General features: G+C 36.9%; 2 protein-coding genes across 2 annotated transcripts; one reads left to right on the top strand and one right to left on the bottom strand.

Annotated features, from left to right (window-relative positions):
- The first annotated feature begins 785 nt into the window (after window positions 1-785).
- On the top strand, window positions 786-10,833 carry gipc3 (GIPC PDZ domain containing family, member 3). Its single transcript, XM_086089517.1, has 6 exons — window positions 786-1,127; window positions 5,627-5,812; window positions 5,957-6,137; window positions 9,056-9,165; window positions 9,920-10,001; window positions 10,285-10,833. Exons 1-6 carry the CDS (start codon window positions 786-788, stop codon window positions 10,434-10,436), a joined length of 1,053 nt encoding a protein of 350 aa, XP_085945643.1. The 3' UTR covers window positions 10,437-10,833.
- A 635-nt stretch (window positions 10,834-11,468) lies between these two features.
- Window positions 11,469-24,011, bottom strand: tbxa2r (thromboxane A2 receptor). Its single transcript, XM_086089408.1, has 3 exons — window positions 23,781-24,011; window positions 18,871-19,722; window positions 11,469-13,416 (listed from the first exon to the last, which is right to left on the bottom strand). The coding sequence occupies exons 1-3, from the start codon at window positions 23,781-23,783 to the stop codon at window positions 13,111-13,113; spliced, it is 1,161 nt and encodes a 386-aa protein (XP_085945534.1). The 5' UTR covers window positions 23,784-24,011; the 3' UTR covers window positions 11,469-13,110.

The raw sequence follows: 24,011 nt of genomic DNA, 5'->3' as shown, positions 1-24,011 counted from the left end.
ATTATTTTAGAGCTCCGCATTAAAAGGGAATGAGAGGAGCTGCTTTGGTGAATGAATGAAGTCAGCTGTGTTCACTCCCAGAGTTGCGCAGACCTACATATTTTACATATGCCTGCTTGCGCTCGTCTTCATACACAGATTTAAGCCACCCGCCGCTTTTGATTTAAGCCAGTCATGAAATTAAAGCTTAAGTAAGATATTACAATTATTATTATTATTATTATTATTATTATTATTATTATTGTGGTTGTAGTTTGCATTGTTTTTATTGAAGTACGCACAGCCAATGTGAATTAACCATCTGTTGAAAGGGGATGACTGCACAGGCTAAAAGGTCATTGCATCACCAAGGATTCACCCCCGCATGTCTGTTGGCGAGGCCAGAAAATGCAGGCTGCACCTGCAGTAGGCTATACTCCCCTAACCAAAGATATCGGTTTACCTCTTGTTCTGGGACAGTTGTTTCAAGGTTGGCAGTCATTTTTCTCAGTAGCTACGCTCTACTCATTGAAGTTGCAGTCCTCACAGCCAGGCTGATGGCGATTTGACTTACATTTGGTCAGTTTTAGAATCCAATTAGAATCCAATTTGATTCTATTCTCTCAGTATAAGCTACCAAAGGCTCAGGTGTAACACACACAGTCATCCACCAAAAGGGTGTTTGGTTTCTACATGGAAGCTAGTGTTACCGTGCTATTTTCATGATTAATTCATCAGCACAGTTCTCCCCAAAGCTGAGGGTGGCTGGACAGCTAACTAGGGCGGACATCAGTGTTTGTCTCTTCATGCTAGAACAGTCGGACCACCAGGGCTCCCAGAGGAGGAAGGCACGTGAACAGATGCAGAGCAGGGAGGCGATGAGCCCACAGGACTCCAAGGCAACTGGGGCAGAGGCCATGGAGGGACACAAGGCCCAAAGCCACAATCAGGGGCGTAGAGAACCCACAGCGCCTCCGCTTCCTCCTCCTTCACCGCCACCGACGGGGCCGCCGGAATACCCACGGCCGAGGCTTATTTTCCACACGCAGCTGGCTCATGGAAGCCCCACAGGCCGAATTCATGGATTCACCAATGTCAAGGAGCTGTATGCCAAGATTGCGGACGTTTTCAACATCTCTCCCTCCGAGGTACAAAACTGCTTTTGTGAATTTCGTGCTCATTCATTCAATTTCATATACCTTTTGGGGGATTTTTTTTTTTTTTGGGGTGGTTCTCATGAAACACTCTTAAAGTGACAGTGTTCACAGAATTCAGCATTCAACAGAAGATATAAGGTCAAAAAACAAAAATCACAGTGCTTAATAAATGTTGTAGGCTATGCTGTTAGATTGTTTTGGTTAGTTACAAAAAAGTGGCATAGTTCTTCAATTCTTGGCCCAAAAACAACCAACTACCATACTTGTCCGCTCAACCAATCATCCGCAGGGGAAGGCAGAAGGTTGTTTTGTGTTAGATGGAAGTTTTGTGTACACACACACACACACACAGACACACCCACACACACACACACACACACACGCTCAATCGTTCCTCTCCCAGTCTCTGACTGTCTCATCCATTCACACATCAAACGGTACGGTAGCCATGTTAGATTTGTGTGCCCTATGTCTCACGATAGTTTTGCCAAACTACACAGCAATTTCTGTAGTGTTAAATTGAGTTAAAAATCGAGTGTTAATTATTTGGAGTTAATGGGTGTTGATTTGGGTGTTATTTGAACACTCAAAGTGAAGAAAAAGCTCTATGGGTGGTGTTATTTCAGCAAGTCAAACTCATTGACTCCAGGCTGAGTTACCTTATACATACATCCGGGCTCTTTTCTTTCTTTCTTTTTCGACACGTCATCATCATTGCTCTCTCTCTCTCTCTTTTTTTCTTATCTCTTTTTCTTTTTTTTTTATGTGCGTGCGTGTGAGTGTGTGCTTATTAATTCACCTTAAATCTATAAAAAAAAATCCCATAACGTTCACCTAAACCGAATACTTCAGAATCCAGCTAGAGTCGTGAGGTTGTCAGGAGACCTGAGGAAGGATCAAAGAAAAGAAAGAAAATTGAAATCCGGCACAGACCAGACATCACCTACTACCCATCGGGTAACCAACCAGAATCTTTCACCAACCCCAGAAACACCTAAATTCCAACAAGTTAGGGAGACCTCAAAAGACAACTCTTTTCTCATTTACCGGGAGTCATGCGGGAACTAGGCCGACTAGACAGAATTTTGCTGCAACAAGCATCTCGTGGCGTACTTGTTAGTTTGTTGCCTGTGAGAAATTAACACAAAAAGGAATGAAAATAACACTTTGTGGTTGAAAGTGACAACAAAAACTGTGAGAAATTAATACCAAAAAAATGAAAGGAAATAACACTTTTAAGTGTCAAAAAATAACACTGATAGTGTGGAAAAAATAACACTGTAGTACTGTAACACTGAAAGTACACTTTAAAGTGCAAAAAGTTGACTGTTATGTGTCAAATAATAACTCTATGGGTGTTGTAATTTCATTCTACCAATGAGTTACATTTTTACACTTTTTGAAGTGTAAATTTTACTCAAAACTGGTGAGAACTATATTAACTCGGGGAAAGTGTTAAATTTAAGACTATGGGAGTTAAATTAACTCTTCCGATTTTACGGTGCAGGACTAAACAACACATCAAAACCAATGGAATCCATGATAACAGCTCAGCCGAACATGGCTAATCCCAGCGATGGCCGCCAGTTCATTCTAGTGCTAACTCGGACATCAGCCCAGGTACATACAAATCAGCTATTTTACCAACAGCACAAGCTGCCGTAGGAGCATCAGCACTATCTATCAACTACTATTGCTATACTTTCATTTGCAGTCAAATAATGTTTTACACTGGACTGCAATGCTACAGTAATTCATCATCAGCAGTGTTTTGGGATCATACTTTGTGGTTCAGTCATGGTTTAGATTTATTTGCAGAGATTTTGCCTTTTTTACTCCTGCTCGGTCTCGATTCCCACGACTAGCGGGGGTCCGTTCTGTTTGTCTTCTAACCCTCAACTCATGGGATTATTTGTCTACAGCGGCTAGAAAGAGAGAGAGAGCAAAAAGACAAAAGTGAAAGGCAACAGAAAGAAAACCAGTGTGTACAGGTATATTAATTTATTCACTCATACTTTATTAAAAAAATGTTTAAAAAAAATGCAGATATGTATCTGTACAGTAACTGTATCTTTTGTACAATTTACTGAGTAAGAGTAAAACACCAACAGTGCCAATCTGTTGTGATATTAAGACCGATATGAAGGCTTTTGCTATCTGCATTTGAAGGACACGCAAAACTGGAGATTAAAACTACAGCAGCAAACCTTCATGTTCTTATCAAGAAGACACTAACCATAACTATGATGACGTGACTGGCTGAAGTTACACAAGATGCAATACTATCAAGTTGGATGTTACTACTATGAACAAACGACTTAAGAATAAAACACATTCATAATCTTATAACGTGAGAATATGTAATGTTACTGAATACAAGGATTATCAACAAGTAATCATTTAAAACACACTAACAAACTATACTTTCAACTCAGCATGCCATGAGGGTCTTGGCTTCCTTCTGACTTTCAGGGACTGAAAAAGAGTCAAAAAATGAATAAGGTTTTGCATATAAATACAACTTTAACTGACAGACCCAACCTATAAAAACAATCAGATGTAATAAGGTTATTACTGCACAACCTTGCTCTCATGGAAACTGAACAGCAGCGACATGATGAAAAAGACCTTGAACTGTAGTCAGCCTTCAGTATTGCATGAGAACAATATCTAAGCGGAATTACACAGGTCAGATAACAGCTGACTGTTTCAATTTCTCTTGCAGCTCATGAAATAAAGTTTTTGTTTAACCTCACAGTTCGTTTATTATTATTATTATTATTATTATTATTATTATTATTATTATTATTATTATTATTATTATTATTATTATTATTATTATTATTATTATTAGGGGTGTGAATTGCCTAGTACCTGGAGATTCGATTTGTATCACGGTTCATAGGTCACGATTCGATTCAATACCGATTAATTCCGATACGAATCAATAAATTGATTATTGCGATTTTTTTAAAACTCAAATTTAGGAAATACTGATCAGTAAACTTCTACATGTACACTGTAAGATTTGTATGAACATTTATTTATTTATCTGAAAATTCAAAAAAATGTGGAAAAAAAAAACAGAGCCACTGCATTTAACAAACAGGTTGGAATCTGTTTCATGTTTGAACAGCACTGAAATAAAATATTAAGGCTTAATGTTCCATTAATATAACATTCTTCCATGCTTAATGTGTGAATCCTAACCCTAAGTAAGACGTTTTGTTGAATATTCCCATAAAAATTTGATGTTTAAACCCCTAATTATTATTAATATTTACTTTCCTTTGGCAGTTTGTATTTTGTTTCATCACAGACTTGACAAAAACTGAAATGTTTTGAACAATCAATGTTGCACAATCATTTGAAGCAATAATTAGAGTAACACTTATTTAGGGGCATGCTAAAGTCAGCAGTTACAGATCAAAATCAAGACTTCAGCACAAACAGTTAGAAATATAATATATATGAAAGAAGCGTTTCATAAACGACTGTGTTTATACATACAGCCCGGTATGTGTGAAAACGGTTTCATCCTGAAAGACACCCTCCTGGAAATGAGTTTGACTATGCTTCCCCCTGCTGTTCAAAATATATAAAGGACAGCGAGACAGATTGTTACATACTGTACTGTTGCTACAGTGCAGCGGGTCCAGTTTTAACAGTGCATTAGAACGTGTTAATCGGTTGCATGTCATTTCAATGTAGGCATCCATCCATCTGTCCATCAATATAATATTGAATTACTTTTGAGGAGGAGGGGAAATCAGTTGACCTCATATTAGTCATGTGCAACCGATGTACATGATCAATTTAAGCAGAATACATTTAAAAATTGAAATTAAAATTATTAAAATTTAGTAACAGTTTATTTAAAAATCTAATGTGGAAAAAAAGTGAATTTTATAACAATAAGGCAGTGTTCTCAATTTTTACAATTAAATATTACATATTAATGACTAAGCATTTCTTGGTTTGGGGACGTTAAAATTGCGGCTCAGTCCTGTTACCTACATTGATTTTTATGTCATTGTATTTATATTTGAATCACTTTAATGTGCGTAGTATCAACAACATGCTATTAGCATAAATGCCACTTGGCTATATTTAAAACATTTGCTGGTTCTATTGCTCTGTCCTGCTACTTTCAAACCAAGTATTTTGTTCACCAAGTATTTTGTATGATTTAGAGTTGAAAAGGGACAAAAATGTATGCATATTTTAAAAGAGTTAAAACAAGCAAGTCAGTCAGTACATAATATATAATGATATTAATTTCAGTAGTTTAATTAAAAAAGTGAAAGGCTCACACTAGAGATTCACCACACACTGAGTAAATTATGTCTTGGTTGGTCCACATAATATTTGATAAATCTAAAAATAAAATAATGCATCTGTTTCACTCACTGAGCTGAACTTCTGAAATAAAAGAATGTGTCAATGTGATTATCATTTATTAAGATGAACCCGTCTTTTCCGGGTTACAGATCCTGTTCTGCACCCTCAACTCTCATAAAGTGGACATGCAGAAGTTACTCGGGGGGCAGATTGGACTGGAGGACTTCATCTTTGCTCACGTCAGAGGAGAGACGAAGGAGGTGGAGGTGATAAAGACAGAGGACGCATTGGGCCTGACCATCACAGATAATGGTGCTGGATATGCATTCATTAAGGTGAATAAGGACAGTGTGCTATAAAGAACCTTTTCCTTTCAACACACTGTCGTTTTTCACATGTTTACGTTTTCAATTGCTTCTAGAGAACCAGAGTAATTGGTCAAGAAAATACAACTAAAAGTGGACTCTTTCTCCCCTCAGAGAATAAAGGAAGGCAGCACGATAGACCAACTGAAGACAGTGTGCGTTGGTGACCACATCGAGGCCATCAATGACCAGAGCATTGTGGGATGTCGACATTACGAAGTGGCCAAGATGCTGAAAGAACAACCAAGAGGCATTCCCTTCACTCTACGCCTGGTTGGACCAAAGAGGGCTTTTGGTGAGCTACGCTTTATACACTATTACATACATCGAGGTTGAAAACAACACATAGGAGAGGAGAACACATGCTATAAATAATCTCTAGATGCAACTTTCAGTACTGAAGATAGAGTGGGGGGAAAATTGTTTACAATATGTTCTATGCAGACCCACAAGTCTAAAACTGGCATTCTGATTGATATTGTGTTGGTGGAATATGAGTTAAGCAGTAAAACCTGTTTTTATCAATATCAGGGGAGACAATTTTTGGAAAAAAATGACATCACAGTTGATAAAGTCACGGCTCAGCTTCAGAAAACATGTGAACTCATTTTATCTCAGTTGTGGCACAACATTTGAAATAATAATACAGAAAATTATACAGCATAATAATAATAATATAGAAAATAATAATGCAGACTAAATGTCCCAAGAGTCTTATTTATTGCACTTGATCACAAGGAAATTAAGGAGTCGACAGGGTTGGAAGCTTTTCTGTTGTCGACCTTTTGTATCAGATGGGAAACAAAATGTAGAGTCATTGAGCTGACTTCCTAATTACTGTACAAGTGATGTGACAATGAGAACAATGTAACGATAAAGTGCCACTTCCTTCGCGATGACATCACAAAAACAGACTCAATAATTTGTCTGTTCTGTACCTTAACGCCAGTTCACTGACAAAAGTTATTGAACTGTACATTTTATTAAATAAATTCAATCAAAGGATGGACTATCCTAATGCACAATGAACTGTAGTTCATATTACCAACGTTTTGAACAATGTTTACAACTTCATGGAAAGTTTAGAAAGCTCAACTTTCTCTTCCTGCAGTGCACAAAGAAGGTCCATATGTGAAAAGAAAATTGGACAAAATTGTTGGTACCCCTCTGTCAACAAGACAAGAAAAAAAAAAGAACAAAATAATAATAATAATAATAATAATAATAATTATTATTATTATTATTACTATTATAAATTTTATTATTATTAAGTAGAAATGTAAAGAAAATTAGACATTGCTATTGGACTGGGGTATAACAAAAACATTATATATATATTATATTATATATATATGTATAATAATAATAATAACTATTCTTCTTCTTATTAGTATTATTAACTATTATTATTATTATTAAGTAGAAATGTAATGAAAATGAGACATTGCTATTGAACTGGGGTATAACAAAAAAATAATATATATATATATATATATATATATATATATATATATATATATATATATATGTATATGTATATGTATATATATATGTATATATATATATATATATATATATATATATATATATATATATATATATATATATATATACATCCATTTTCTTAACCGCTTGTCCTCACAAGGGTCGCCGGGGTGCTGGAGCCTATCCCAGCTGGCTTGCCAGCCAATCGCGGAGCACACAGAGACAAACAACCATCCACACTCACAATCACACCTATGGACAATTTGGAGTGTTCAATTAACCTGCCATGCATGTCTTTGGAATGTGGGAGGAAACCGGAGCACCCGGAGAAAACCCACGCAAGCACGGGGAGAACATGCAAACTCCACCCAGGCCCAGGAAGGCCGAAGCCCGGACTCGATCTCACGTCCTCTGGACTGGGAGGCGGACGTGCTAACCAGTCAACCAATGTCTCATTTTCATTACATTTCTACTTAATAATAATAATAATAATAATAATAATAATAATAATAATAATAATAATAATAATAATAATAATAATAATAATAATAATAATAATAGTTATTATTATTATTATTATTATACACACATTGAAACATAGAGGGTTTGTTACATGTTCTGGGGCTGCTTTGCTAAATCTGGCACAGGGTGTTTTGAATCTGTGCAGAGTAAATGGAATCAAAAGACTATCAAGGTATTCTCGAGAGAAATGTGATGCCCAGTGTCAGAAATCTAGGTCTCAGATGACCCGATGACCCAAAACCCACAGCTAAAAACAATCCCAAATAGTGTAGAACAAAAAAAATTGATTATTCTGAAGTGACCTTCTTTGAATCTTGATCTAAATCCAACTGAGCATGTGCAAGTAGCAGAAGCACACAATCTGGAGAAATCACTCTGCAAACTTGACAACTGGAGCAGTTTGCTCATGAAGAGTGGACCATTTTTGTCCAGGCTTGATTTTTTTTTTTAAATATTTTTTTCAAAAGTATAATTTCAATTTAATAAAATCAATATAAATAATTATAATTATTCTTTTATTAACAGAAGGGTACTAACAACGTTGTCCACACGTGTAGATAGATGAGTTTGGTTTAGAACTCAAGAGCCTCAATCTCAAGGCAACCTTCAAGACGAAATATAACTGACATTGTGAATCAGGCCTTTCCTCAGGCCCAACATCAGCGAACTCTGACCGCATAAAGTACTTGTTGAATGAAAGGGAAAGTGGGAGCGAGTGTGAACAGTGCTTTTCCATTTCCTGTATCTGTAAAGTGCATGCGGATCATCTAAATGTTCATACCGTTTTGTGTATTACGTTACTGGCAAACAATTCGGCAGATGTCTCACTTACTGTAGTTGGATAACAGAATTTTTCCAAAGAATCGAATTCAGAGCTAATCTTCTATTCTCAGGGGATCTTTTGTACTATTTATCTATGTACGACAACGACACTCATCAACTATATGACGCTTTTACAGTCAGTTGAACACGCCAAATGCTGGAAAAATGCAATCACTGCGCTTCATTGGAACTGATGCGTACTCCTCTTGCAAGGAACATATTTGAGATTTTTAACCCCAGATGTTTGATTTCTTTCCTTTTTGTTTTAACTAAAAAATAGACACAAAGGTTAAACAAAGCTTATAACATACACATGAAAGAGGGTAAAAAAAATTCCCTGATTATTTTAACCATACATCATTTGTGTGTGTGTCTTTTTTTTAGACATGATTGGAATGAGGACCAAAGCACCCAAGTCTAATGAGGGCAAAATAGTCAATGGAAGGGAAACCCTGCGTCTTCGTTCCAAAGGTTCCGCTACCGTCCAGGAAGTGGTGAGTTTTACAGGAAAATGGTTGAGCTATCTGCGACACAATCAAACTCACGCTTCCTGGAAACTGCTCCACACCTGGAATGTTTTAGCGAACTATATCAGCAAAGTAAACATACAGCAACAGCAATACATTTGCCAGAGCTTAACATGAAGCAGTTATGCACTGCTTTACATCATAATAGTGTTTTGCTTTTACATTTACCTTGAATGGCCGTTTCATTGGATACACCTGTGCTCACAAATTCAGCAAAAAAAAAAGAAAAAAAAGAAAAGCCCAACTTTGAATAAAATGTCAGAGAGAAGTTTTGTGTCGAATAACAATGGCTGTAGATCAACATTGTATCATACTGAGAAGTAATTTGTCCCTATCATATTAGGCCATGAAGGATTACTTTTACACCCTTACAAATTATAATAACAATACTAAACATTGTTAAATTAATAACTGACATTGCTAATTACAGCTCAAGCATTGCTAGCGTCGTACTGGATCTTATTGGTGGATGTGTGCACGTGTGAATGCTTATTCACAAAACATCGTATTTTAAGAAATGAAGACCAAAGTGATAATAATAATAATAATAATAATAATAATAATAATAATAATAATAATAATAATAATAATAATAATACAGGATGGATTTCCATGCACGGAAATACATTCTAAACACATAAATGAAATGCTTCTAGCACTTTAAAATTGGAATGCTTAACTTGAAGTCAGAATTTGTAACACCTGAACATTTTCCTCCCAGCAGACTGAATTTGAAGAACGGGCCACCATGAAAGTGGATGACCTGCTCGAAAGCTACATGGGCATCCGAGATTTAGAGCTTGGTAAGATGCAAAGTATACGGATAGTTGCTAGATTTGCACCCCAAACTGTGTTGGTGGAAGTTGAAATCTCCCCTCCTCTCCCAAAACCTAAATACAAACCGCACTGTGGATTTTGTGAACTGTTCCAACCCTACACTTTCCTTTTCACAAAAGCAGAGTTCTTAAACAAAACCATCTAAAAAGCAATGTAACATATTGATTGAGATTGACACAGTACCATTCCACCTTTGACTGAGATGATTGTAAGGAAATCAAAATCTGTGTATCCCTTCATTCTGTGCAGCAACCACCATTGTGGAAGCAGGCAAAGACAAGAAGAACCCTGATGACTTTGCTGAGGCTCTGGACTCCGTCCTTGGAGATTTTGCTTTTCCTGATGTGTTTTTGTTTGACGTCTGGGGAGTAATTGGAGACGTCAAGAATGGAAAATTCTAGATTTGTATGGGGACCATCGAGCTGTGTTCCCTGGCACATCCAATTATAAGAAGGCATTGTAGCCTTCTCATTTCTTACATGAATTTTTAATTCATTCGTAAATGTTTAATGCTTGCGTACATTTAGCATTTATGCAAGAATAACTTTCTTCTAAAACCACGGCTGGGGCTGAAGTTAACGTATGCTTTCTGTTTTGGCCTGGAGGCACATTATTGTTCACATCACACTGAGGATTTCAACACTATGTACATTTTAAGGTCAAATAAATAATGCACATAAAATATCGCATTTACAGTACAGTGGAACTTATTATTAAGTAATTAATAGGAAAATAAATAGCTTAGTTTAGTTAATAATCTTGGTTACAACCAAATATCTTAGATTAGATAAAATAAAATAAAAAGGCATCTGCATTCCAGACGGACAGATATCTTTCAAGCTAATTACATAATCATTTATGTCCTCCCCCCCCCCCCCCCCCCCCTCGAAAAAATCCTTTTGGTCTGTGAAGATAATAACTTCAAAGCATTTGTCAGGAAACAGGGAGAACAGTCAGGAAATCATGTGCAGCTGCAGAGAACTTTTGTGGAATTTTCAGTTGAAGGCTTCTCAAGAATCATCGTCATGGGGATGATGAAGCTAAGCTAGGTTTCTTTATTAAAATATTGATTTAAAAGATGCATGACTGTCAATGACCAAGACAAAAGTCAAACAACAACATTATTATTTCACACCACCAGGAGGCAACAAACTAGCTTCCCTACTTAAGAACTAAATATTTTGATTTCACCACAGCTTTGTGCCTGAAGGAGACATTACTTCTCTAGGTTTGTCTGGATCGGTAAACAAGGTGTAAAAATGATGTGCTCTGTAATGCAGCATTCATTATTACTTACTTTGACACGTTGTACAGTACTCTATAAGTGATCTCCATTTGAAAATCGGACAATGTATGACACAATTCACATATTAAATGAAGAATAAAACACTTCAAACATGCTCTATTTTGTGAAACACCGAATGATAGACGTCTCATTTTGCATAATATTTAATATGCAGCAGTTCAACTCACAATTTCTCAAAACATTCAAAGCTTAGAGGTCAAACATCTCGGAGAGCAGAACACAAAACAATACCACAATTAGCAGCGGCACGTTCAAGACAACAGCAGTATTTTGGATGAAACTGGCAAGTGTAGTTTCTGCTCCTGAGAAAATGTATGAGCAACAAATATTTGGACAGGTACCGGGTAATAGTGATGGGAAAATGAAGCTTCATGAAGCACTTGTAATATGTTTTGACTCCTCTTGATGCCACTCTTGGTTGAAAGATGCAGTGGAAATGTAATCAATTTCCTTTGCACTAGCCTTTAATTTAAATCAAGAGCACCATCTAGGGGAGTCAAAAAATATCACAAGTGCTTCATGAAGCTTCATTTTCCCATCACTACCCGGTAATATTAGCAATGTTAAATGTTTTCTGAGCGTTCATGCAAACATGAATTGATAAGTATAGCACAACTAATAAAGGTCAGAGAAGGGAAGTAACAAAGCATTTGTTACTTCACTTGAGTAGTTTTATCAGTACTTTCCTGAGTATTTATTTATTTTTTAGACTACTTTATCTGTACTTTTTAGTTGATACATATTCAAAAGAAGGTCGTTACTTTTGTTTTTAAATGCATTAAAACGAATTATACACCATAATAAATTCTCATAATAGTTATGTTTGTGTAGGGAAATATCATTATTGAGTTGTTTATCACTAAGATATTAAAATGTAAAAAAATAATGGTGTGATTACGATCGCAGTTTTTGGACACCAGGTGACATTTCGTTTTCGTATGTTACGCATTTAGACAACTAAAGAGACATATGAAACCATTTCATAAAAAAATATATATATATATTGGATGTGACCATCATATGCCATAAAATTGGCAAATAATTGTCATAATACAATCAAAAAGTAATGGTTTGGTATTAATCCAATCAGTTATGGCATAAATCTCCATTGAGCAAATGAGCGAGGTATGTACTAAAAATGTTGTCTAAGGTAATACTTGCCAGTAGGGGTATTAAAAAAGATCGATTCGGCAATATATCGCGATCTTACAGTGCAAAATTCTGGAATCGATTCTATATGCGGCCGAATCGATTTTTAAACATCCATTTTTTAATGGAAATATTCAACAAAACGTCTTACTTAGGGTTAGGGTTCACATTTTAAACATGGAAGAATGTTCTATTAATGGAACATTAAGCCTTAATATTTTTATTTCATTGCTGTTCAAACATGAAACAGATTGCAACCTGTTTGTTAAATGCAGTGGCTCAGTTATAAGCCTGAAGTTTCAGATACATACATTTTCATACAAATCTTACAGTGTACATGTACAAGTTTACTGATTATTATTTTCTAAATTTGAGTAAAAAAAGAAGAAAAAAAATTGCAATAATCAATTTATAGATTTGTATTCGGATTAATCGGCATCGAATCGAATCGAATCGTGACCTATGAATCGTGATGCGGATCGAATCGCCAGGTACTATGCAATTCACACCCCTACTTGCCAGCGTTGTTACTGCGTATCATTCAAGACCACTAGGACTAGCACTGACTGCCAAACAGATCATCACTATAACCAAGCTTCTTTTCTTCTTTAAACCACAGGTCAGCCATTTAAGGGTGTTTCGTTTAATCTTTCATTCTGTCCCATTTCCTCTGAGCTAAGGGACCTTCCAAGTGAAGAAGAATGTGTTAATCTGTTAATGGTGCTCCTGAAAGACTGATTTAAGGTAGACCATTGGGACCACTGGGACCAGTCCATGCGGGGGTAGATTCTCTGTAACACCGCCCTGCGAAACAGGATATACACCCAAGGGTCGAGGATCTGGTTCCAGGAGGCAAAGCGCAGCCACAGCAGAAGGTATATGACCTGGAGAGGATGTCCTCTCAGCACAGTTTGTGCAATAAAGACCTGGTGGAGGAGGAAGGAAACAAAATAAATCTGAATGAATAAATGAAATATCATAGATGGGGTGGAAATTAAACAGAGGAAATCACACCTGTGTTAACTACACAAATAAACAAGCTCAGAATATGATGGGAAATGAGTGTTAAGAATGGAATTAGTGGAATTAATTGGATCTGCATTAAATGAACTTGGTCTGAAATGATTGTAACGTTAACCTTTCTATAGCAGTTTTTGTTGTGAAACTCAAACATCATTTAGCTGCAGTCTAATTGCAGTGATTCAAATTCACTGTAGAAAATCGTGCGGAACCTTAAGTCATAGATTTATGTTGAGGTAAATGTTCTGCCACCTAGGTGGCATTAGTGTTTCATGTTGGATGTTGGTGACAAGAACAGTATATTTTTCTTTTCAAATCCAGAGCAATGAAGCAACTCGTCCTAGAATCCAGGCCATTTTGTTCATTGTAAAATACAATTAGTCATATATATTTATACAGGTTTATATAATTTTTAACTACATTTATTATTGCTAAATTAAATCGTGTTATACTGACTCCTTTGCACAACAAAATAAAGCATGAACAAGAATAATTTTACAGCAATTCTATTAACATTTTTAATTCCTTTGGACATCACATTTAATGCCTTTTAATGCCTTATTTTTAGTTAATGACTTTGAATGCTTTTTAATGACATGCGGAAATCCTGTGTGAAGTGAGATAAGAGGAGTTGTTAAACTGAACAAGAAACCTGAGATCTGGCAATAAATATGTGCCAACTTTGAATTCATTGACATGCTACATTCAATACAAAATAGTAATTTAGTTGTAAAATAAAACAGATGACAAAATTGATGTTCTGTTATCTGACATTTGGGATGGGAGAGTTTACATGCTCGCTGGATGTTAAATAAAAACAGGATGGTGTAACATGCCATGAAGAAATGACAGGATAAAGAAAGCAAGTATGGACCAATACAGAAAGATGAGACAACGGCTAGTGATGGCAAAATGAAGCTTCATGAAGCACTTGTAATATTTTTTGACTCCCCTAGATGGTGCTCTTGATTTAAATATAAAGGCTAGTGCAAAGGAAATTGATTACATTTCCACTGCATCTTTCAACCAAGAGTGGCATCTAGAGGAGTCAAAAAATATTACAAGTGCTTCATGAAGCTTCATTTTGCCATCACTAACAACGGCTACCCCAATATTACAGTGATTTCATGAAGCAGAACAGACATTATATAAATGAATGGCGTCATTCATGACATTGTTTGGCTTGTTGGTGCTCACAGGCCGATGTTATGAAGGGTGACTGATGATTATGGTGAAACCACGTGAGTGGCTAACCTTTCAACATTCACATTTCACTCGCCTTATTCGGGAAACGTGACACATGATGTAAATCCAGGGGTCAAATATCTGATTGCAGGTGGCCAAGCGTATGTACAACAAAACACTCTCATGTTTTACCGCTTCTGCAGTTGAAGAGTTCACCAGAATATAAATCTGTGCAAGGTATCACACAACCAAGGTTAGACGGGGCTGCAGAACAAATATTGCATTTAATGGGCCTGAAAACATTACACCCATATTGTTTGTTGTGTGTTCGTTATTATACATACGTCTAAATCTTTATATACAGAATGTGACTTGGGAAACTCATGGCTACATGACAAAGTTTTTTTTCTTAAAGGGGAAGTCAACCCCCAATTATTATTTTGTTGACAATAATATGCTCTATGCAGCCTCACTAGTCTAAATACTAGTTAATATTGTGTTAGTGGAATATGAGTTAAGCAGCAAAATCCAGCTGATTTTATCCATCTCAGGGGGCGGCCATTTTGCCACTTGCTGTCAACTGAAGATGACATCACAGTTGCTCACAGCTCACCTGGTTCCTGAAGCTGAGCTGTGATTGGTTGTTACCTGTGACCTGATATTGATATCAGAAGGCTGCCATTTTGTCACTTGCTGTTGAATGAAAATGACATCACAGTTGCTCAGGTTGCTCAGCAAGTGGCAAAATGGCCGCCCCCTGAGGTGGGTAAAAACAGCTGTATTTTGTTGCATAACTCATATTCCACAAATACAGCACTAACCAGAATATCATGTTTAGACTATTGAGGTCACATATAACATATTATTGTCAAGAAACGACTTCCCCTTTAAATGTTATCACCGTATCATAATCATGATGAAATGCAAATGCAATGTTTTCGAAATTACTAATGTAAAAATGAGTTGGATGATAGATGTGTTTGGAGAAGTGAGATTATGAAGGTTTTTTTTTTATCATTCTTAACTGTATTTATGGTAGAGATGGATGTCTGTTCAAATAAAATCCAACATGAAAATGTATATCAATCTCTAACTTTGATGACAACTGACTGATGCAAAGTGGGAGAATGCAACTTAGTTAGTTTTGTCACCTAACAATGAAAGACAGATGTATGTATATAATTTTTCTGTTATTACTATAGTCAGTTGACTTAGCCACACTGCACTAATCAAATAAAATTGTATTTATATAGCAGCTATTCACAAAATAAGTTGTTCCAGAGGACTTTGCATATGTCAGGTCTCGAACCAGACTTCTCACACATCAAGAGGGCAAATGAACCCCGTGAGTAAGCAAAGAACCCTTTTCACACTGCAGCTATCAGTGCAAAGTATTCTGTCATCAAACCCAATCATTGTCTATGTGGTGTGTCCACGGAATGGACGGCAAGGCACCTCAAATTGGAAAATGCGCTATAGAGCGGCAGCATTGTGTGCCAACAATTGGACGGGAGCTGGCGTTGTGATTTTACACTCTTAAAAACAGGTGGGTCAAAAATAACCCAACTATGGGTCAAAAATGGACCGATCCTCTACTTGGGTCAATTTGACCTAACTTTGAGTCAAGAAATGGGTCTTTTAGTGTAAAACATCTCATAAATATTGGTCAGATTCTTTACTTGGGTCAAAAAATTGGGTCAAATTGACCCATAAAGTGGATCGGTCCATTTTTAATCCATAATTGGGTTACTTTTGACCCAACTGTTTTTAGAGTATAGTGTAATTTTGGCGGACGTATTTACAAGTAACAGCACGATTCAACTATCCAAGTTACCGCTGAGCCATTCATTTTTCTCTTCTGCTTGTGTCATCCTCCTCCTTCTTGAAATGATCTCATTTTATTTTATTGGAAGCCAGTGCAGTTAAGCTAACACTGAGAAAATATGATCGATTTTCTCGTTCTATTCAGTACTCTTGGGCTGCAGCATTTTGTACCAGCTGTAGAGTCTTTACCGACTTATTGGATTACAGAGTTGCAATAATTCAGGCAGAGGTCACAAAAGTATGCACTATTTTTTCCAGCAATGGCAAGAAAATGGATTCCCCCACATGGACCGAATGAAAAAGAATGGTTCTAAGCAGCCAGGACAGACGGCTTATATCACTTTCCTATGTAGTAGTTTATTGTCTTGGTCTATTTTGAGGTTCCACTGCAGTTGCAAAAGCTCAAAAAGAGACAGTGATGGTATCATTGAATGTGATATCAAGCACCGCCTTTTTATGGACCTCTGGTAAATGTTTGCCAAGCATCTGCTTTCAGCTTGTACAATTTGCTGATTTCTGATATCACTATGATGTTATTATACAGACGTTTTCCTTTTGAGGATGTTGCTTTTGCCTGCGCTGTACAGAAATGTCAAGTAGAGCGTTCAAGTCCTTCTGATTGATGATCTGCAGGCTTTTAGTTCAGCTCTTGAGGATGTTGCGTTTCTGAGAAGCATTGAAGCATGTAGAGAGGAAGCAGAGTAAAATCTCCTAGGATGGTATGAGGCCTCATTACGGCAGTGCTGATAAAAAAAAAAAAGTCAGAATAGGGCTTGGGATGCTTTAGATGCCTTTCTCATGTGACACCATATGGCAGTTGCTATTCTGAGTCCCTCCCTTATCTGTGAATCTTAAAGTACGGTATTGAGACGATCCAGTGTGGAAACATTTCCTGAAATGTAACATGAAGGTTTTTCTTATCTGTTTTTTTGCAGTCTCATGTCCTTTTATAGGAAAACATTCACTGTGCTCAATTGGGACGGTTCTGCACTTTAAAAGCTTGTCATGAATCGTTTTTTGTTTGCCCCGGGATATGTGTCTAGACGCTGAGGGTAAAGGTGATGCACTGGCCAAGCATGTCTCTAGACCTAAACCCTGTTGAACATCTCTGGGGCATCCTCAAGATCTGATACACTCCATGCCCAAGAAAGTTAAGGCAGTGCTGGAAAAATAATGGTGGCCATACAAATTATTGACACTTTGGGCATTTTCACTTGGGTGTGTACTCACTTTTGTTGCCACTGTTATATTAACTGTACAAACACTTCTTTTCATTGTGTCAAAGCACTGGTAAAAAATAAATAAAAATGTTTTTACGTAAAAAGAAAAAAGGCAGCTGTGGTTGCCAGAGAAATTCTGTAAAAAATACAGTGCAACATGTAAACAACTTTACAGGACATGTATATTTTAATGGTATTTAATGTACAATAAACAGTAACTGCATGTAGAGTTTAGAGAACAAAATAATACAAAAGCAGCATGTTCTTGGTAAATGTTACTTCATTTGTATATCGCTTTCCTATGCTTTGCATTTTGACTAGTCATTTCACTTACTGATTACACAGCATCGGGAACAACTGGAATTTCATTATCAGGCGCAGGGATCTTCGACACAGTCACACTGCGCTGGGATCGAACCAACAATCTCAGGGTTGCAAAACAACCATTCTACAACTGAGCCGCACCACCCTGTTCTATAAAGAACTGTTGAATCGACAAGATTAAAACGCTTAGTTTTAGGATCTACAAGTTTATATTTGTACAGTATTTTTCCCCCCACATAATTATTCTGGTAACCACAGCTGCGGGGTTTTTTCTGTATAACAACATAATTTTTTAAAAAGTGCACTAAAAAATTAATAATTAGGTCTTATGGTATGTCAAATTTAAATGAATATAATACATTTAGCTTAATCTTCATATTGACATGGTTTTACTGTATATTTAAATATTCTTAGCTGTAATATGAATTTGTAAAATGCATGGAACCTACTGACAAAAAGTGTTATTCTAACACTGCTGTGATGTAATTTTAACTGTATCCCAATGTTTTTGTTGTTGTACAGTTTATCTGAGTTTAGATTAGTCATTTTTTAATTCTCAAAAAAAAGTGATCTTTTTATCCTTTTCTTACTGTCAAATCAAAGAGTTGTGTTTTGCAACATATTAATGTAAATTAAACAATGCTTCATTGTTTTTGTTTTTTACAGTTTTTTTACATCACGATTTTACAGAAATTCACAGTTAATTCTAAGTATCATTTCTTCAGTGTCCCATGAAAAGATATGATGCGATATCTGCAAAATACAGTATTTTCAATTTCTGTCCAATAAAAACCGAGATAGACTTACCAGCATCGGGCACCAGCAGATGGAAGCGATGGCCATGATCAAGATGAGCTGCACCATCATTTCTACTTCCTGATCTCGGGGCCGTTGCATGTTATCCTGTCCGCAGCACACCTTGATCAGCGTCACAACACTGACGGTGTTCAACACAAAGGACACGGCGATGCACGTCAACCCGACCACAGAGAAGAGCACAGAAAAGGTCAAGTCGCTGCCCTCGGGGCTAATGTTGAAAAAACACCAGGAGCCAGGCATCTGCATGTGGTAGCTCCCGACTCCCGTCAGAGGCAGCAGCGCTATGCAGCCGGCAGTGAACCACACCAGCAACAACATGAAGACTGTTCGCCTCTTGGGCATGGTGGTGGTGCGTGCAAATGGACGGGTGATGCCAATGAAGCGCTCCAAAGCCATAGCAGCGCCAAGTAGCAGCGGGCACAGTCCGTAGAAGACCATGGAGATGCCCATGAAGTTGCAGAAATGGCAGTGGGGGTCTAAACGGCGCCAGTTGAAGTGTGTCAAATGGAAGGAGACCACAATGCTGCCAGTGACCAACAGACCCATGAAGTCAGTCACCACTAGGCCGCCCAGGAAAATGAGGAAGGACGAACGAGAGCTGCTGTGAGTCCGCTGGAACGACTTGATGAGAACCACAAAGGCGATGAGATTGGAGGTGATACCCAACACGCTGAAGATGGAAGAGAAGTAGGCGGAGGCGATGGTGGGCACAAACGTAAACGGAGGGTTATTAATGGTGTAGCACAGTGGGGTGTCGTTGGTGGGTGGTTGGGCTGAAGTATTCATGGCGTCCAGATGAGGTGTGGTGATGTCCACTTCAGACGAATATGTCTTTTCAACCTTAAAGAGAAATACAAAATCCATCATCCATTTTTCATGTGAACAATTGCACACACCAATTCGTCTTATCAATTACAGGGCACATACACAATATTTTTTCATATATATATATTTTTTTAATCAATCAATATAACCACCATGTGTATTAGTTTGAATTTGCTGCAGCTAGTGTATCTTTTGCATCAATATTTCATTAATCTGTGTACAGTCAGCAATGCATATAATATCAATTATACGTAGTGGCTCTAAATTGTTACAATCTCTTCTTTCATCAGGAAAATAAAGTATGCTATATTTGTATCTGTTTCCGTTTTGCAGCAATTAGCATTAGAGTATGGTTTCATCATTATTCACAAACCTGTTGAAAACACTGGGGAAAAGAGCTTGTTGCAACATAGCCCTGGTTGATCTCTTATACTCTGCTCTCACCCGCTGGCCGTTTTTTTGTATAAACTACCATTGCTTTAAGCTACCTCTTCAGGTCAGAGGCTGCATCAAAGCCTTCTTTATTCTCTAGCATAAAAAAACACCAAAAAAATGTATAAATACATTTTCGGGACCATGGCAATATTAAAAGATATATATATATATTTATTTATAGAATGTTTTTATACGTTTTGGGGGGCAAATTAGTTTATTATGATCTGGATGGCAAGTTTACTGATCATATAGACCACTAAAGTATGCGCTCCATTTACAGATACACCATCCTTCTCATTAAAAACCATCACCATGATTTTCGAGCGACTCAGATTGAGACAAATGCCAGAGGCTCTTTTATTATAAAATGTAATGTTTTTATTTTGACGATACAACACATACACAGAAAACTGAGGGTCAACCATGACTAAAAAGCTGGCAGGAAACACTCATGTGATTAATTCAGCCAGGAACAGGAAACTCAGTCAGCCCATAATCACTCCAGTGATCATTTCCGACATTTGAGACACTAGAAACAAAGTACCCATGTTTTTGCGTTAAGCTTAGATTCATTTTAAAAGTGAGATGGCCTAAAGTAAGGGAATAAAATTGATGTGGTGTTTGTTGTGGACCATAATAAACCAGGAGAAAAAAAAACAATGTACCATAATTTATAGTGTTGAACTATCAATGTACAGTCATTACAAACACATCAAATGAGATTTTATTAGTTTAATTTATCACTCTGACACTGAAATGACTTTGATTGAACATGAAGGTACTTGGACTGATCAAGTGTGCTTGCAGGGACGATGTCCTGATATTTCCATTGTAAAACATACATAAATAACATAGACAAAGCAGAGTCATGGGGTCCTGTTTCCAATCAGCAACCTCACATTGACTACGATCATCACGAAACAAAGATCATTTGGAACTTCAGGAGGCACCTAGCTGATCCGAGGGTGCTAAAAAAAGGTCCTAGGCACAACAGTGCATACACCACCTGAGGGTGACCAAGAGGCACAAATATGGACGAAAAGCTGCTGACTTTCCATCACTCCTCTCAGAAGGTCAATGGTTGTTCCCTCCCCTCCCAGAAGGCCTTTTTATAAAATCTACTGCCTCAGCAGAGCGAAAAACATTAGCATGGACAGCTCATATCCTGCTTCCCACCTGTTTCACCCGTTGCCCTCCAGCTGTTGAGCTGGGTCAGTACAAACCAGTTAACATTTAAAAAACCAAATCCCCTACCCCCAACAAGGTGTTCAGAGTAGGTACCAGAGTTGATCACTTTGGGCTCTGTTTTCATGCTAACGGCAAGTTTAACACTGGGAGATGTCTAACTCCATGCAAAGGCATGTTAGACCTTGTGTTGGTATTTTCGCAGATGTACTCATGCCAGCACAGAAGGGTGCATTTGAAAAAGTGTGCTCTGCGCTGTTGTGCGCACCGACACAGCTGACTTAACGTCAATCGACGCGGCTCTTTCATTCCCTCTAAATGTGGTACGCGAGGTGCACACTAATAGTCTTTGGCATGACGAAACAACAAACTAATTTGTGTGAACTTTCCCCCCATCCTCCACAGCTGCGCTGTGGCCAGTGATTTAAAAAATATATAATACATTATATGAACACAATAATAATAATAATAATAATAATAATAATAATAATAATAATAATAATAACAATAATAATAATAATAATAATAATAATAATAATAATAATAATAATAATAATAATAATAATAATAATAATGATGATGATGATGAATATTTGTGAACGAAATAGGATAACATCCACCACGCATTTAATTTTTCACACTATATGGTCTTTTTGTGCTCATGGTAGCTGGGAAAGCTATTTTGTAGTCTTTTAAATATTAACTCCATGGGTGTAGAAAATACAACAGTACAAAGTGGTGACTGTTTACAGCAATAAAGCGTTTCCAATCAATTTAATTAAAAATGAGAGCTCAATTTACAATAATTGGGAGTTCCCTTTTAACTCGCGAGAAGAGGTTGAAAGGTCAATGCGAAGAAATGAGTTACTTTAGTTAAAAAACTTTAATCGATGGTCGCACATGTACACTCAACGCGAACTAATTGATTTTAACTCTCAGAGTGTTTATTCGTAAGATGCAAATTTGTGGCGTACACAAGCAATTAACTTCACTGCCTTGGTCAATTCAGACATGAGACAGACGGGGCTCGGCACCAAGTGCAAACCCTTTAAGTGTGCCATTAACAAAAGTGCCTATTAGCTCACAATCAATATGTTAATATGCTATATTCAGTCTAGCTTCAAGGAGACATGCAAATTGTTTCCATTGAAAATAACAGGAAACCACTGGAACGTAAGTGTGTATGTTGCCTTAAGTGCCCTATGTTGCCTACAGCAATTTTCAGATTGTGAGTGTTACTGTTTATTAAGTCATTAAAATATTATTAGTGGGCCACTACTGAGAGGGTTCACCTCCGCTCACACTCACAACAATCATGTACCCTAAAACGGTGGTGATCAAACCTATCACACCAAGAACCACCTCAATAAATACATGGCTCTCTAAGTATGACATCATTTTTTTTGTAAAATGCAAAATGTAGAATAAATACTGAGCTTCTGATTATAGGCTGCATTCATAAAGCACATGAGGACATTGTTTTGTTCTTTTTAATTTATGACACATAAAAGTTCATTTAAAAACATACCTACCACTACATAAATGTTTTTAAACATGCAGATCAAAAAGATTAAAAATACAACTGAACTGTACATGAAAAATGTACTATACTGTATTAAAAAAACCAGAAAAGTTTATATTATTTTGTGTATCATTAAAGGGAACCCGAATACCACTAGTGGTAATCGTACCACACTTTGAGAACCACTACACAAAACACACATTGTCAACACTTGCATTCAAATGAGATTAACACTCACAGAATGTTCCATTGGAAATCAATTTTTCTTGCATGTATCTGCTTCAAATGAACATATATTTAAGCCGGCTTCCTAAGCAGTCTCCCTCGGGGGGCTTACTGTAACTCTGGTGTAACCGCATTTAATTCACAGGAGAAGAAGAAAGCACGGGGCCCTGTAAGAAATTTTTGTTTGTTTGTTTGTTTTTTTAACATAGAAAGAGAACAATACAAGTATCTGTTCATTAATTCACTCTATCAGAGTATATCATTCTACATTCTTCTTCTTCTTCTTCTTCTTATTATATTATTCTACCTTTAAGTACTGTAAAAATAAAGTTGGACGCATAATATAATTGTCCAAAATGTCTTGGTGCAGAATTAAGATTATGAAGTAAATAAAGGTGGCCAATCACAAAATGATCAACAGTGAAAACTTCTATTCTATTAGTTAATTATTTGTACAGTAAAACTTTGATGATTATTCTGAATGAATTCCTACCAGTGGTACAAATTGTAAGAAATAGAGCAGCATCTCTAATTAGCTGTACTACGTACTGCATGTGCTTTAACCAACTCCTGCACTCAGATGTAACAACTAACAAAAGTATGTCGGTATTTACAAGGCAACATCACAAATGCTGTTTTTCCAACAGAAAACTGCAGTGCATTTTGTTATCAAGTGAGGTGGTAATGATTTTTTTTTCCGTCTTACCATTAGAGGGGCTTAGAAGTTGACATTGAGCTCTCCATCCAAGCCATCAATCTGCTTCTCATTAGTAATGGATCTAACGCAATGGCTTCAGGAGACGGGGGACCATTTTCAATGTGTGCGCCCTGTCAAAGGAAAGTTAAAAAAAAAAAAAAAAAATTCAAAAGGTAGTGCCACAACGCACTTAACAATAACCTTTCCTCAACATCTCCTTTCCTTTGCTGCTGCTCAGCT

This window comes from Leptonotus elevatus, chromosome 11 (genome assembly GCF_054856555.1).
Source record: "Leptonotus elevatus isolate MCC_2025b chromosome 11, RoL_Lele_1.0, whole genome shotgun sequence".
Lineage (NCBI taxonomy): Eukaryota > Metazoa > Chordata > Actinopteri > Syngnathiformes > Syngnathidae > Leptonotus > Leptonotus elevatus.
Note: the sequence above shows the minus strand (reverse complement) of the source record. Positions and strands in the feature narration are given on the sequence as shown.